The sequence below is a fragment of the Natator depressus genome, chromosome 11 (genome assembly GCF_965152275.1).
Source record: "Natator depressus isolate rNatDep1 chromosome 11, rNatDep2.hap1, whole genome shotgun sequence".
In the NCBI taxonomy this organism is placed as follows: domain Eukaryota; kingdom Metazoa; phylum Chordata; order Testudines; family Cheloniidae; genus Natator; species Natator depressus.
This window is the reverse complement of record NC_134244.1, coordinates 79,315,200-79,330,717: the sequence shown is the minus strand read 5'-3', so window position 1 is coordinate 79,330,717 and position 15,518 is coordinate 79,315,200. Positions and strand designations below refer to the sequence as shown.

Genomic DNA, 15,518 nt, shown 5'->3' with positions numbered 1-15,518 from the left:
GTATGTATAATACATAGTACATTGGCTTCTTACACCATTTCATGCTTTCTTCAGTATTTTTTCTTGTGTCCTTTATTTGGGTGGTTTGTCTCACATTAGCTTTGGCTGGTTGACTATGTATTTGGTTGATACTGTGTAGCAGATTTATTCTTTCCCAAGAAAAGACACAAATGTAAACAGACCATCTAGAATGCATTTTGCAGGGCTTTAAAATATACCACCATGTAAAAACTAAACCTATTAACGTAAATACCAACTTTAAAAACTTGCCTGTCAAATAAGTATGTTTACATTTTTAGTGGTTCATTTAAAAAAAATTGGGCTTTTGAAAAAAGAGCTTTAGTTATACTATCATGATACAATCAGCTAACAACAGTTAACCAGCTCTACACTTTGAGTGGTTTCTGGAAGAAATTGTTTTGTTTCTATAAGGACAAAACAACATAGAGATGCTAACCAATCTACTCACTTTTTCCACTGAAGAAACTCCTAAGTCATAGTCAAATCTTAAGGAACAATCACAAGGATGTTATAAAATACACCCATTTACTAAAATCTTCTTCCAGAATGAACAAGGTTGGCAAATACTTTCATAATATAAGCATCAATTCATATAACGTATACAGCCTTTTATAAAAATATAATCCCGCCACAGTCCTTACTGGTAACTCAAATGTAAAAAGTAATGCTGACAAACTGATCTTACTAACCTTATGATGTGGAACTATATCATCATTAGTACTTGGCTGGTGCTTGCAAGGTTGCACTGCTTTAGTTCTAGCTTTTTTTTTTGTCCTACTGACACCTCTGATTAGGTACTATATTTCCACGCTTCTTACCAAAAGAAATAATGGAAAAGAATCTTTTTTTCTGAAACTGTCTACTGTTTGGAACGTCTCAGACATGCGAGCTTCCAAAAAAATAATTAAGTGGGGTGAGGTGAGGTATGCAGGTGCTAGGTAGTAAACAGCTGGAGTGCTGGTGTGTGTGTCTGTGTTGCCTGAATTTGTATATTTGTTTAAACATCCTATAGCTTGATATGCTAATTGAAGTGAAAAGTTGTGGCTGTTTCACTTGAAATTACAGGAGTATGTTTTCTTAATTACATGGAACAGAACAGGAAAATCTCTGATTGCTGGATACGTCAGCAAAAGTTATCTACCTACTGGCATTCTCAAACGCCAGGTGGCATTTCCCCAGTTCCCAGGGCTCTGATTTTCGAATAAAAAAGAGCCTCTGATTCTTCTGTGGGACAGGTTCTATAGCTTCTTCCAAGAGAAATCATTTCTTGCATCCGATGAAGTGAGCTGTAGCTCACGAAAGCTTATGCTCAAATAAATTGGTTAGTCTCTAAGGTGCCACAAGTCCTCCTTTTCTTTTTGCGAATACAGACTAACACGGCTGCTACTCTGAAACATTTCTTGCCTGTTTCTTTTCAAACCCCAGGCTAAAGCAAAGAAATTTGGGTAATATAATTAGTCCCAAGGGCCTGATCCTTCATTCTGTCGCATAGTGACAATCCTCAGAATTGCAGAATTCCTACAAAATACAGGATCAGGCCCCAAATTTGTTTAGCCGTTTCCTATGTTTTTTCTTCCAGCCAAACAACGTAGCTAATTTCTTTTTGTGCATCAAAGTTTCCTCGGAGGGACACATGCACAATGGATTCCATGCTAAAAGGATAAGCCACACTTGAAAATTTCACCAAGTTTCTTGAGGCGCTTGTAGCGTTGGATGGCAGAAACAATTGTTTCTGCCCATAAATGATAGAACCAGACGCTTGCCACACTGCTCTTTGGCAATAACATTTTCAACAGTGCCGCCACAAAAACACACTTTTTTTTGAACGGAAGGTTTTGGTTTTTTTAATATGAAAGGAAAGAATTGTTAAGTCATGAAAGGAAAAATAAGAAACAAATAGACCACTTCCAACATTTGCTGGGAGGCCAAGTTATGGAAAAGATACCGTATACCAGTTCAGCATGAGCCAGATGAATATGTACTGTATACGCTTAAACGTGTTCTTCAAAGCTCTATTTGGACACAAATAATTTTCAACTCTAGATTTAGCTATTTCATTGCTATTAATGAAATCCTGAACTTCACTGTCTAATTCCTCCATATAGGGACTATCTCCTAGTGCTCACATTCAGTATCTTTCTCATCAGACCAATCTGAACTCTAATTCTGTTGACACTGCACTTGAAACGTTGTTGTTTTTTAAGAAAAAAGTTGAAATACCGTTATCTGCCCCTAATGTACTGTAGAATGCAGAGGGAAGGATATACAGTAGATAACAGATTAAAACGAATTGACTAATGACAGTACATAATTTAGGAAACAACAGAATAAATGCATTGTTCCATTGTAGAGGTTTAGTATTCAGCCAATCTAAACTCCTTCTAAAAGAAATATGTGTTTGAGACATTTTACATCTGTTTTTGACAAAGACAACAGAAGATTCCCATAAAGGAGGTTTTTTTCTCCCTGTTCTTATTGCCTTAGCCTTTTTAAAACCATATTAATAGAGGGAAAGGCAATGCATTTTATAAACTGAAGTTTAGAGTTTGTTTGAAAAAGCTACTTTGTTCTGTTGTTTGCAGCTGAAGCTACAGCAAAGCCACATAATGTATCAGGGCAGACCTGTCTTTTTTTTCTGGCCATGATAACAAAAATAGTTAACTTTAAAGATTTAAATTGCCTGTTAGTGTGGGATGGTTAGACTTTTTAGAATAATGAAACTAACTTATTTCTAGGTCTTCATGAAGGGGTGATAGAAACTCTACTGAAGATATAAAATACAGAGTATTTCAAACACAAATGAATCATGAAGTTGTTAAAATGCATGTTGCCAATTGCATCAAGTTTCTTGTCTGTGTCCTAGTTATTGGTAAAACAAATAGGGATTTGTATGAAAAAAATTCTGGCTAATGGACCAGCGTGAGCTCTCTTTATTCCTTTAAGGAGTTGATGTCATCTCGATAATTAACCAATTTCATTCACACTGCTGCGTGTTGTACTACAAAATATGAGTGTCCCCTTACTTTCATTTCCTTGTTTACTAATACATATTTTTCATTGTATGATTATCTTATCTGACTTTTGTTCTGTATTTTATCTTTGGATGTTCTGTACAAGGCATGCAAACAATAGGAATATAAGTAAACTCTGAAATACTGCATGATTTATAGATGACTCTGAGGTGTTTCTTAATTAACATAAAGTTATTACATCATTTAGAATAATTTAGGGGGGTTGCCTAAACACACCTCCTCTCCCCCTTCTGCCCTCCGGACTCCCCCACCGCTCAAAAACTCCAATACAATTAAAAAGGAAAGATAAGAGGAAGCTGTTTTCTGGTAGTGGAAACTGATGAGAACGAGTTCAGTGCTCAGAGTAAATAAGAAACTATGTTCAAGTCCATAAGAGTTTGATACCAGCCTAACTTTACTGGCACTCTAAGGAAGGGAAACGGAATATGAAATTGACAATGGGTTTGTTCTATCTTTGTTTGACTTTTATTTGTAAGGGGGGAAGGGAAGTGGACACAGCACAGACAAACAAGTACAGAACGTCTGCTGATCATACAAAAATGTTACTAAGATTAGAGCTGAAATTATTCTTCACAGGATCAGCTGCCCCTCCTCCCCCTTCCCAAAATGGCAAAATTGTAAAAACACTTAAAGCCTATTTTGTAGGTGCTGGTTCTTTTAGAGCACAGACATCCACCAAATCCAACAAGCAGCTGTTTCAGGTCTTGTCAGTGTGTTTTACTGGCTGTCTTTTCCCTCTCTTTTTAAATTCTTCTCTAAGAAAAGTACTCTTGCAAATTTCACACCATTCGCCATTCAACGTTACAGCTCCCCCCTTGGCAGCAAACCGTTTAAAAGACAGCAGCAGTGTATAAACACATTGATTTTAAATCTGAACATATCAGATGTTTTACTTACTAGAAGTTTCTCTTCTTTTTGGATTGGGGTGAGTGGAAGGGGGAACAAATGTAATCTTGATTTTTAATCTAGTTGTTTGTGGCCTACACAAGAGAATCATTGAGACATTGTGATGGAGAGGAATGTTTTCTCCCCGTCTAGATTATCATCTGAATCCTTTCTGCCTTACTTCTGGATGGCTGCTGGATTTTCAAGGGGCTATAACATTTTGTGTTCCCCATTTAAAACAAGCTTAATATTTACGTTATAGCACAGGCGATGTGAAGCTTCATCACTAAAACAAGGAGACCTGTGGCAGAATTCAATAAGATGCAGTTAGAAGTAAAAAGAAAGAACCAGGTACCTACCCCTTCAGCAGTTGTATTTGCTTTTGCCCAGGTGCTGGCTAGTGGGAGGCAGACATGGACCAAGCGCCTTCCATCCTCCACACTGAAAAGGCATAACTAAGCCGCTCATGGGCCACATAGCTGCAGCTTGTCATCTTATTGTCCATCTCGTCGCTCTGTAGGACCTGGTAGAGGAAGTCTATGTACCTGGCTGCGAGTTTGAGAGTCTGGATTTTACTGAGTTTGTCAGAGGGCAACGTGGGGATGATTTTCCTCAGGGCTGCGAAGGCTTCATTGAGGGACTGAGTCCTCTGCCTCTCTCTGACATTGGCCAAGATCCTCTGGCTTTGGAGTTCTTCGTAAGATTGGGAGCTGGGACTGGACTTTTTCCCCCTCTTGCCTGGGTTGGGGCTGCCATCTTCGCTGGATTTCTTACTGTATCTCCTCTTCCTGCCAAATCTCTTTGGCTGCCTTTCCAGCTCCTCTTCACTGGTCCCCAAGCTATCCACAGGGGAAACAGGAGAACTGGAACTTTCTTCCATTCTTTCTGCAAGAAGGGGAGGGGAAGGGACTTTTCCCCCCTCCTGATGTGGTGTGAGTGTGTCTTAAATGTGTTTTAAATTCCTGAGACAGATCCTTTGGAAAAAACAGGAGTTTTTTGCTGACCAGACGTTTTCCAGGTTGCTTGAAGGGCTCTTATTTCAAGGACGGGGTTGTGCAAAAACTGAGGTCTTGGAGAGAGGAAGTTATTCTAACTTTTTTGGAAACTTTAGCTGGGCTCGGTTGCTAAATAGTTGTCAGAAGTGAGGGAGGTGCAGGGCTCCTTTCTGATTGGACAGCCAAGCTAGTGGGAGGAAAGCTTTTCTCCTGCTAAACTTTCACAGTTTTATGTTACACTTAACTAAAATCTTGGGAATGCACCTCCAATAAAAGACAGTTTGCAACCACCGCTCCCCTCTCCCCCTTTCGATATATATTTGCAGCTGTGGGAAGACCTCACGTGCTAATTCAGTGGTGGTTATTTTGTTTGTAAACTTTGCAGGGTGCCTAGGTTCTGAACAGGCATGCAACGCTGTGTCATTAAAGTATCCAGTGCAGCCCCCACTGATAATGCATTAGGACAATGTCACTGCTTATTTTCAACCTGAAAGACAAAACTTCAGGCTGCATCACCAGGCTATAGGTTCTGCAAGGGATTATGACACAAGCATTTTATTGGTACCTGGAATGATCTTGCAAAAGGGCTCTGCTTTAAATACTCATGTCAACCCTCTGATCTAAAATTTAATGAGGGAGGAATGACAGCCAGACACCCCCTTACACCGCCCTCCCTAGCTGTTTGAGTGCACAAAGTAATGACAATCTTGCTAGTAAGGTTTACACCACTTTGCTCAGTTTAACAGCTTCTCTGTCTCCTTATGATACACAAAAGACCTCATTTTTTCAGCCTTTAGGACATTCATTCTGCCACTTCTTTTGCAGTAGCTTAGGGAAGTAGCTTAGACCTTTGTGCTGGGCTGATGGGAAGAAATCATTGGCTAAGTCCCAACTGTGATCAAAGTGATGAAAGTCAATGATTTTATTTTAAAGCAAAATGAGAGCAACTCCTGCAATTTACAACACAGTGATCTAAAATGATCAGGATTCCAGTAGTAGGGTATATTATGTGTATGGTACCCAAAGGAGCGAAATACATCATTGCTAGCTGTAATATATAGCACAGAGCTGTGCTGAGGCAGCCCAGAGGCAGCCTCCCTGCCCCTCCCCTGCACAGCCAGCAAGAAGGGGCATCTGGAGGGGGAGGGGGCAGAAGCTGGGAGAAAATGGTGGGAAAAGCTGGGGGGGCAGAGGCCAGAGAGTGGATGGAGAAGGGAGCCTGGGGGGCAGGGGATGGAGCGGGGAGTCTGGGGGGGGGCAGATGCTGGAGGGGGGAGCAGAGGCTGGGGGGAGGAAATGGCAGGAGAAGCCTGGGGGTGGGGGCAGAGGCTGGGGAGGTGGAGGAGGGAGTTTGGGAGGCAGAGACTGGGTGATAACGGGGGGCTGCTTGAGAGGACTATTTTGGGACCAGGAAGAGACAGGGAATGTGGGGGTTGAGTCTCAGTTGGAGGTGCCAGAGGGTGAGGGGTCACAGGGTGGAGTCAAGTTCAGGGGACATAGCTACAGGGGAGACAAAGGAGGAGCAGGGGACAGAGAGAGGTACCGGGAGAAGCAGAGACCGGTGGGGCTGAGTGGTGAGCCGGAGTGGCAGGGGGTGTGGAGAAGACCTCAGGAGCAGGAGCAATCTCTTGGCTAGATATGAGAGACGGAGGTGACAGACACACCCAGACAAACCCATCGCAGTCTGAACCATGGCTCACTGAAAGAGCAGGCGATGCCTTGTGGAAAACCCTGCAGAATGCTCCCTGGAGAGACAGTGCTGGTTAGTTATCACATCAGGTTGGCATTTTGCCCTGTGTCCCGCTTCTGTTGTTAATATCCACGGCGCTGCCATGAAAACAGGAGCCTTGATATCTGCTCCTCCAGTTCTCTCCTCCTTTGAAACCACAATGTTTGGTTTGTGACTTAAAAAGGACAGTAGTTGGCACAATGATTCTGATGCATCAAACCGATGAGAAAGGGCCCAGTCCTGCTCTCAGTTACAGTAGCATAAATCTGTAGTATCCCTATAAATCCCGAGTAAAATGAGAACAGGATTTGGCCCCGTGACTTCAGCTGGAGAATAAATAGCAGGAACAGATGAATTCCTGAGCAGCAAAGATCATGTTTTCAGTTATAATAATTTAAAAGAAAAGAAAAGGAAAGGAAAAAAACGAGGAAAAAATTATATCAGAAGAATTGTTTCTGAACAAATTTCTTTGCAGAGTTTTCCAGTGAGCATCAACACTTATTAATGGAAAAATAATGTCTGGTTTGATTGGAAGGCGCTCTTTGCTGGGCGAAGGAATGCCTGGAACTCACTTGACTAGTGGTAGGTAATGTTTATAGTGGAAAGACTTCCCCAGGGAAAGCCGGTGTTTGTTTTCCAAAGGAAAGGTTTTCAGGTGCAGCACAAAAGTCCAAGAGCCAAGGCAGTTTTGAAAATAGACTTTTAATCCAGTTGAAAACCCTGTGGTGTCAAATGTGAGGGATGCCTCCTACTGCAAGTTGAATTCTAAGGCCAGGTTTGCAAACGAGTTCAGGGCCTGGCTGTAAAGGCTCAGCATCTGCAGCTGAGGCCAGATTTTCACAAGGACTCGGCACCCAATATACCCCACTCTGCTGAGCTCTTTTGAAAATCTGGCCTCACTTGCTAAATTCCATGGGAGAGCCAGAGCAGATGGTGACTCTTAACACTGTGCAGACCTGGAGAAGAATTTTGCCCTTGGTTAAGCACAAATGGAACATACAGTGAGAACTTAATAGCGATGAATTTTGTTGTGATAGTTTATAGTTACTGTGCCATTCTGGTGCCATTGGAAGTAACTCCATTGAAGCCTTTGTAACCTCTAAGAGCAAGAGTAGATCAGAGTGAGCAGGTTAGCAATGAAGGGACCTGGTTCTTCTCTTGCTTACACTGGATTTTGCAGTGGTATAACCCTGTTAACCTCAGTGGAGCTATTCCTGATGTGCAGGGTTGGTCACTAAAACCAGTTAAATTGTGACAGTGGTGTGGTTAGATTGGTGTGGACCAAATGTGTTGTCTGAATATGTAGACACATCACTGAAAGTCCTTCAAGGACTGCTGGGAGAGGAAAACCTGATTGTGATTTGGAATAATTGCACAGGCATGAGAGGAGGATGTGGCCAACCTGGACTATGGTTGGAGTCTACAAGAATAAGAGGGCACGCGATCCTGCCTGCTGCACTCCCAGAGCAGGTGAGTGAGGAGGCGTGGCAAGTGGGCAGATATTTATAACCCACTTTCTTCTGTCTTCTTGCAGCAACTGCTGATAGATGGCTGTGTTTTGACACCTTTCTTCATGCTGAGTAGTATCTTACTTCCCTGATTGAAATGGGACTACCTGGAGCAAGGTACTGCTCGTTATCATGAATAAGGAGGGTAGAAGCTGGCCGCAAACTATAGTCTTTTCATACCAGCTGCCAAATCTCCAAGGCAGCATTGTCTAGTGGGTAGGGCGCTGGACTGGGAGTCAGGAGATCAATTTCTATTCCCGGGTCAGCCACTTTCCTGCTGTGTGAGGTCTTTGGAGCAGGGACTTTCTCGCTATGTGAATGCACAATGCCTCCCTAGCACAATGGGGCCATGATCTCACTTGGAGCCCCGAGACACTAATGTAATATAAATAACCAATAACAAATCCTGCTTGCCTTACTCTGCAAGGGACTGTTTGCCTGAAAAACACAGGCAGGATCTGGCCCTAAATGGATGTTATTTTAAAAAACGTGGACCAGCATAATGCCTATCCTCTAAGTTATCAATCTAATTTCCTTTTGAAGCTCTTCATTTTCATGGCAGCCTTCATTAGAAGAGATTTATGGTATAACAAGGCTGTATTGTAACTACCAACAGTGTAAACACACCCAGCTCTGATCAGAATCACTGGGAAGACTCAGTGTATACGTATACACTTTACAGCCAGAGAGCCCCTAACAGTGCTTAGTGCCAGGGCTGACTACAGTGTTAACAATACTGTGGATACCTTTCCTTAGAACAGACTGAGTGTTCAGTCAGCTGGTCCCCTGGTACTGGTGAAATGTAATCTGGTCCCTCAATAATAGGGATAGGTATATATAAGGTATGCAATATTCTTCTTCTGTATGGCTTACAAACAGCAGTATTAGATGTCCCAGTCTAGGTTGGTGAGCCACTTGATGGCATCTAGTGACATGGAGTGGATGGCAGAGATATCACTGAGATATGATCGTATGGGACATTGTGGGATGTTCATTTCTGCAGTTACAAAGATCGCTGGGTTTGGTCCCCTTTGATGAAGGAGATGGTGCATCTGCCATGTGAGATGCAGATGTGGTTGAGAGTGGCCCATATTTTCCGTGGGAGTTAAAAGCCACTGGCAGGGTATGTAATCGGATCACTTGATACAGATACACCCTTGTGGCCTTGCTACCGAAAACTCCTTGTAAAGCATCAGGGTAAAGTATTTTAGTATTTAAGGCATGAGGAGAGCAAGCTATGAAATATCAACAGTGATATAAAATTAGACAGTTCTGGTGAAAGTTTAATATCCCTGCTTAAGCTATAACTATGATGTCGGTACCACTCCACCATAATTAACAGGATTTTTTAAAACATTTGATGCAAACAATTAGCATCATCTTTGTATCGAACAGGTTGCAGCGTCAGTGATTATTCACTGCAGTAACTCACTGCAGTGGATACAAACTAACATGGCTACCCCTCTGATACTATTCACTGCAGTGTTTCTAAAGTCTGCAACCTATAGTCGCATACTCCCCATACTAAGGTGTTTTCCATTGTCTTCCACTTCCAGTTCTTCTTCCTTTTGTCTCAGCTAGAGACTAAGGCCTCAATCCTGCCAACAACGCACGTGCTTAACATTACTACCGTAAACCCTATAAACCAAAATCCTGCCTCACTTTGGAAAAGTATGGAATTGTGACGACACTAGACATGGGCATTTCAAAGCACGGCAACATGCCGGATGTGCTCATTTGCATGCCAGCTCCTGTGTATTTTATAGAGGTGCTGGGGACAGCACTTTGAGAACAAACCAAAACTATCACAGGTGCTCAGTTGCTCTGAAATGGCCAGGTCCAAAGTTGGATTCATTCCCTTGGGCTCAGGGAGAGCTGGAGAGTGATGTGAGAGCTCTCTATTGCTTGCTTAAGAACCACTAACCTGTTGCTGTACTTTTTTTGTGAATTTTTTCGCACTTTTACTTTACAAGACCGGCATGCTCCATAATCTTGGTTTATTGATTTGGTTTGATTCTTATTTGTGTTTCGATTGCACCCAAAGGTTTCCCTCAGACTAGGCATTGTACAAACACCTAGCAAAGCATGGTTCCTGCCCTGATATCAGTTTACAGTCCAAGACAAGACACAGTGTGTGTGTGTAATGCACAATAACAGGCAATGGGTAGGGAGGACAGTACTACAGTAATAAGATAATTCTCACAGGTGAGCATTTCAAAGTAAACATCAGAGTTTTCTACAGGAGTGTCTGTTTCTGACATGTTATCAACTGAGGCACCTGCTCTTCCTTTCTACTCTAGCAACATAAACCCTCAGAGCAGAAAACTAGTGCAGCCAAATAAAGGCTGAAGCAGAAAGAGACTATCATGAGTTGCTCTGGTTGCACTGATAATAATGCAGTCAAGTTCAAGATGGCAAAATGAGGGTCCAGAGGGAAGACAGGTGTTTTCCCTGGCAGTTCTCTGCTGCTGCTGCCGCTGTAGAGAGTCTGTGTTTGGCTTGATTGCTGCTCTCGGTTCTCCCAGCCTTGGGTGTAAAGATTCTGGAAGGTAAAACAGAGAAATCATCATTACAAGAGAAGCATAGAAATTAAACATGGAAACAAAGCATTAGATCATCCAATCCATCTCCCTGCTAGTGCAGAATTGTTCCTTGTAAATACAAATTCTAGTGCCGTGGTTTTCAACCTTTCTTTATTTGCAAACCCCTAAAAAATTTTGAATGGAGGTGCGTACCCCTTTGGAAATTCAGACTGCGGTCCGCAGGCCCCTGCCATAGAAGTCTTAGACTGAAAACTGACTGAATTCAACTATCAGTGTTGCAGAGTGAGAAAGGGTGCTAAACTGTAGACTTCTATGGTAATGCCAACACTTCCGGGTTTTGACCTGCAGGTGGGGGTATTCATATAGTGTTGACTGAGCAGAAAAACAGATTGCCTTGTCTGGGATCTGAAACTTTATTTTCATTGTCACCTTTCGCGGACCCCTTAGATATAGTCTGCGGACCCCCAGGGGTCTGGAGACCCCAGGTTGAAAACCACTGTGCTAGTGCAATGCCCAGTCTAGTTTAAGTCCTACGTGAAGGGGTATCTATCACATTCCTAAGGAGAATATTCTACAGCTTAATTATACATCTCATTATCAAGAAGATTTGTCTGATAGCCTAAATGCTCCCTTTCTTGGTTTCATCCCATTACTCCTGTTCTTATCCCCATAACTCCTGATTATACCTGTCTCCTAGTTATAACTCTGTATATTGCTTGATGAATTCTCTGCCCTCTCTTTGTTTGGCTCATTCCCATATGAGATTGTGAGACGTATCTTTCCACCTTGCAGATAATTATAGGAGCTCTGCTAACCCAGAATACAAACCCTTTACTTGCAGAACTTCACAGGAGTGGCTACCGATTCTCCCACCTGATATTAGGAACTGGTGACTTTAAAAACAGACCCTTTGTTTTCGTTCAGACAGATTTATTCTTCATGATCCAGCTTTACCCAAAATCTTGATAGAGCAAGTAATCTGCTGCGGATATTTTCCCCTAGAATACATTATTGTTAAAAGGAAAGATTTAATGAACCGTAAATCTGACTTCAAAACTGTCCTAAAGATACTATGATACCCACAAGACGTGACTCAAACCAAATGTTAGCAAATGGATACATTCTTCCAAGGCACTCTTCCTCTTGATTGCTAAGATACACCTTCTCTGTTTCTCTCTTTTTGATTATAAAATCTTTGGGGCAGTGACTGCCTTCACTTATTTATCTTGTACGATGGATGCTGAACATAACGTTGCCAATGTAAATAGTGATAAATATAAATTGTAAATAACATTCTCAAAAGAGTACAATCAAATTAAATGGGTAACATGTTGTATGTATAATGGCTTCACTAAATCAGGCCCCGATTCAGTAAAGCACATATGCATGTGCTTAAAGTGAAATATGTCTCATTGACTTCAATAGGATTTAAGCAGGTGTTTGAAGTTAAGCACATGCTCAAGTGCTGTACTAAATCAGGGTCCAAATATATGATCCAAAGCTCACTGAAGTTGGTGGAAAGACCCAGGTTGATTTTAATGGGCTTTGGATCAGGCCTTAGCATATCAATCTACCCGACAAAGGCCAGATTGTCAGTTGGTATGAATTATCATAGCTCAGTTGTTAATGGAGCTATTACAATTTACTCCAGCTGCAGATTTGCCTCTAGATCTTTACGGCCATAGTTCAAGCCTCGCTGTCTGAAATCCATATAATTCCCTATCCCAATAACATTGGGAAGACTGTTTCTCTCAGCCATGTGGGGATGCAGTATGTCACTTTGACTCCGGAATCACACTTTTTAATGGTTGTGCAAAACAAAAAATATAATCAGTATTTGGGGGACAAAAAGTAGAAATGATCACAATTCCAAAAATAACAGTTCTATTACAGATCATTTACCTTAGCCTACAATGAGCTGCAGCTCAAAACTGAATGCCTCTCTGAAAATCCACAGGGAAGACAACTTTTTTCCTCTTTTTCTGGCATGTAGAATATTAATTATGGCTACAACATAGTGAGTACGGTAGCTAAAAACTTGGCTGGAAAAAATGAAAATATTATTTCATGAGCTGAAAAAGCAAAGTATGCAAAGTATTTAGTTTTCCTCGATTTTTTTTCTCATTAAAATGAGGAGGGAATACTGTGGGGTGAAAGGCTGGCTTACATCAATTTTTGGATTGAAACAATAAGTAAACCTCATTATTTACTGCAAGTATATATAAATAGGAGCACTGGGGAGCACTGAGCCATCAAATTGAGTATCCTGCTTCTGGCTGTGGACAATACTTGCTACTTCAGAAGAAGGAGAAAATCCCTCCACAACAGGATGACCACCTTTTCAAAAGGCAAAAGCAGGACACATGCAGAAGCCCTGCCTCCTCTGTGGCCTCGTCCCCTGGTCCTCTTCCCCCTGATGCTCCGCCCCCAGCCAGGATGGAAGCTGGAGCTGGGCAGAGGTAAGAGCTGCCCAGGGAGCTTGGGGCACTGTGGGGAGCCCCTGACCCTGTCCTGGGTGGAGGGCAAGGGTGCATGAGAGCAGCCTCCAGCCCCTGTTGCCACCCCCAGGTGTGCTGTTCAGGGCAGGTGGAGGATCTAGGGCTCCCCACAGCAGCCCAGGCTCCCTGGGCGACTCTTACTACTGCCCAGCTTCTGGTTCTGGCCTGTCCAGAGGGTGGGGCCTCGGGGGGAAGAGGATCAGGGGGCTGGGCCTCAGGGAGATAGGGTGGGACTAAGGCCTACCTCAATCCCCACGGCCACTGGGAAGAGGCTGGCACCACCCCGAGCCTCTGGCAGGTGCAGAGTAGCACTGCAGGGAATCCGGGACAAATGCTGTCCCAGAGTCATTCATCCCGGGACTGGGACTTGAACTCTGCGTTTCGGGACTGTTCCGCCCAGTTCGGGTTGGGTATCACCCTACTCCACAATGAACTTAGAACTTGCTCTTGAGACTAAACTTCTGTTGACTTTAATGGTACGAGAACATGTAATCACCTAGATTTGGATTCAGTCAGTCTTTTGATCACACATTATAGTCAGGGTTCTGTGCTTACAGTGTAGTTACAGTGCAATTACATTAGTAGCTCCTTTTGATACCTGTCATCACCACTACATGTAACTACAAAGTTCACTGGGAATAATTAGTGTGAATACAATTTAGTTAATTCTATTAGTATTAAGGATTAAGTAAAACAACAAAAGGATAGTAAGTAAATGAGTTTTGTAGTCAGCCTTCTGGTTATGCGAATTAGTAGCAATTACATACTGAAAAGTAAAGCCCGGTTGCCAGGCATCTTCTTGAAGTAGTGTTGAAACTGATTATTGATAGTGTAGGCAAAACTCCATTGACATTGCAGTAGCCATAAAAGTGTGACCAGGCTTTCTTAGATGGTGTCAAAACCAGTTGTGCCAACACTAGCACTTAAACCAGTGTCAAGACCACTTCAGGAAAATGCACGTCATCAACAACAGGTCAGTTTCCTACTGTTTGTGGTGACTTGAGATTGTGACTGAGGGAAATGACCTGAAATATTAATGTGTGATGTAAATAAAGGCAGGGTCAGAAGTGGCTTAATTTAATTCCTTTTAATTTTTATACTACAGTGGTTTTTGGAGTAGATGAAAGAACCTCAGAGTAGAATCTGGTACACGGTGTCAGCATGTGTTGTAAATAACTCTAGCAAAAAGAGCTCAACAATAATTTCACTAATACTAGTTTCAATTTTTTTGCATTTAAAAATGTCAGAATTCAGATTATAAATGGGACAATTTTGGACAAAAATGTTCCCCGTTTTTCAGTCAACTAGATCCGTAATGACACCAGCAGCATCTTTCTCTCCTTTTCCCACAGAACTTAATTCTCTAACCAGTTTTCTCATGGTTTAATCCACACTTGAGGCCGCATATCACATTCTATTATTCTTCTAGCTTACAAAGCCTGCACAGCTCATTAGGGTTACTCATTCATTGATTGGTCAGATGGGTCCCAACCAAGTGACAAGTCATTTATCCCATTTCCCTGGGGTCAACAGTGCTTCCTCCAGAGTGTGCCCAAGTCCCATTGGCCTGGGTAGTAAGAGACCATGAATGGAATCTTAGTTTCCTGCACAGAATTGAAGAGCACTGCCTACCTGATAGATCACTGCACTAACTCAAGAGATTGGCTTACATCCCTGAGTGATTTGCCTCACTATTCAGAGACACGTAACATAGACCTATACAGAAAAAAACCTCAAGGCCATGGAGAACCAAGTTACAGCTGTTACTCTGTACTTTGGCAGGGCTTCATAGCTCAGTGGAAAAAAATACATTATCATTTGTCTTCTCGTACCTAGGTGCATTACAGTGAAGGAAACACTATCTTCAAAAGCATGCATTTGGGGAGATTCTCATGCTCACCCTTCCTTCCCCATTCATCTCTTTAATGTATTTTCTTTATTTAAAAAATATTTTCCATTCTATTTTCATCTTCTTTCCTGCATTTCTCTGTGCTCGCTGCACAGCTTTAAATGTTAGTGCCATCACCAGCTCATGTGGAATAAAACAGTATCCTGGACTCAAGCCTTGTTAGTTAAGTGGGGGCGAAAGTGCTGATTTTTAAATACAGTATTCTTGTTTTAAGGTGCAATCATTTGGTATATGTAAGGTTTTGTGTTTGTTTTTTTAAGTCTATATACTTTGGGACTGATAGAAGTCCCACTGAAATCAGTGGAAAGATTCCCGTTTATTCCGTGGATACTGGTTCAAGCCTTTATTGATTTAGCATCTCAATGGAATTTTAAAACCAAGTAATCTGGGGTTTACCT

General features: G+C 42.1%; 1 protein-coding gene across 2 annotated transcripts in view; it reads right to left on the bottom strand.

The window, feature by feature from the left end:
- TWIST2 (twist family bHLH transcription factor 2) overlaps positions 1 to 5,017 on the bottom strand; it is a 73,429-nt gene extending 68,412 nt beyond the window's left edge. For both annotated transcript variants that reach the window (XM_074966927.1, XM_074966928.1), the window contains exon 1: positions 4,298 to 5,017. In XM_074966927.1, coding sequence (XP_074823028.1) covers positions 4,336 to 4,818 — 483 coding nt within the window. In that variant the 5' untranslated portion in view covers positions 4,819 to 5,017 and the 3' untranslated portion in view covers positions 4,298 to 4,335. The remainder of the gene's footprint in view (positions 1 to 4,297) is intronic.
- Positions 5,018 to 15,518: the final 10,501 nt, after the last annotated feature.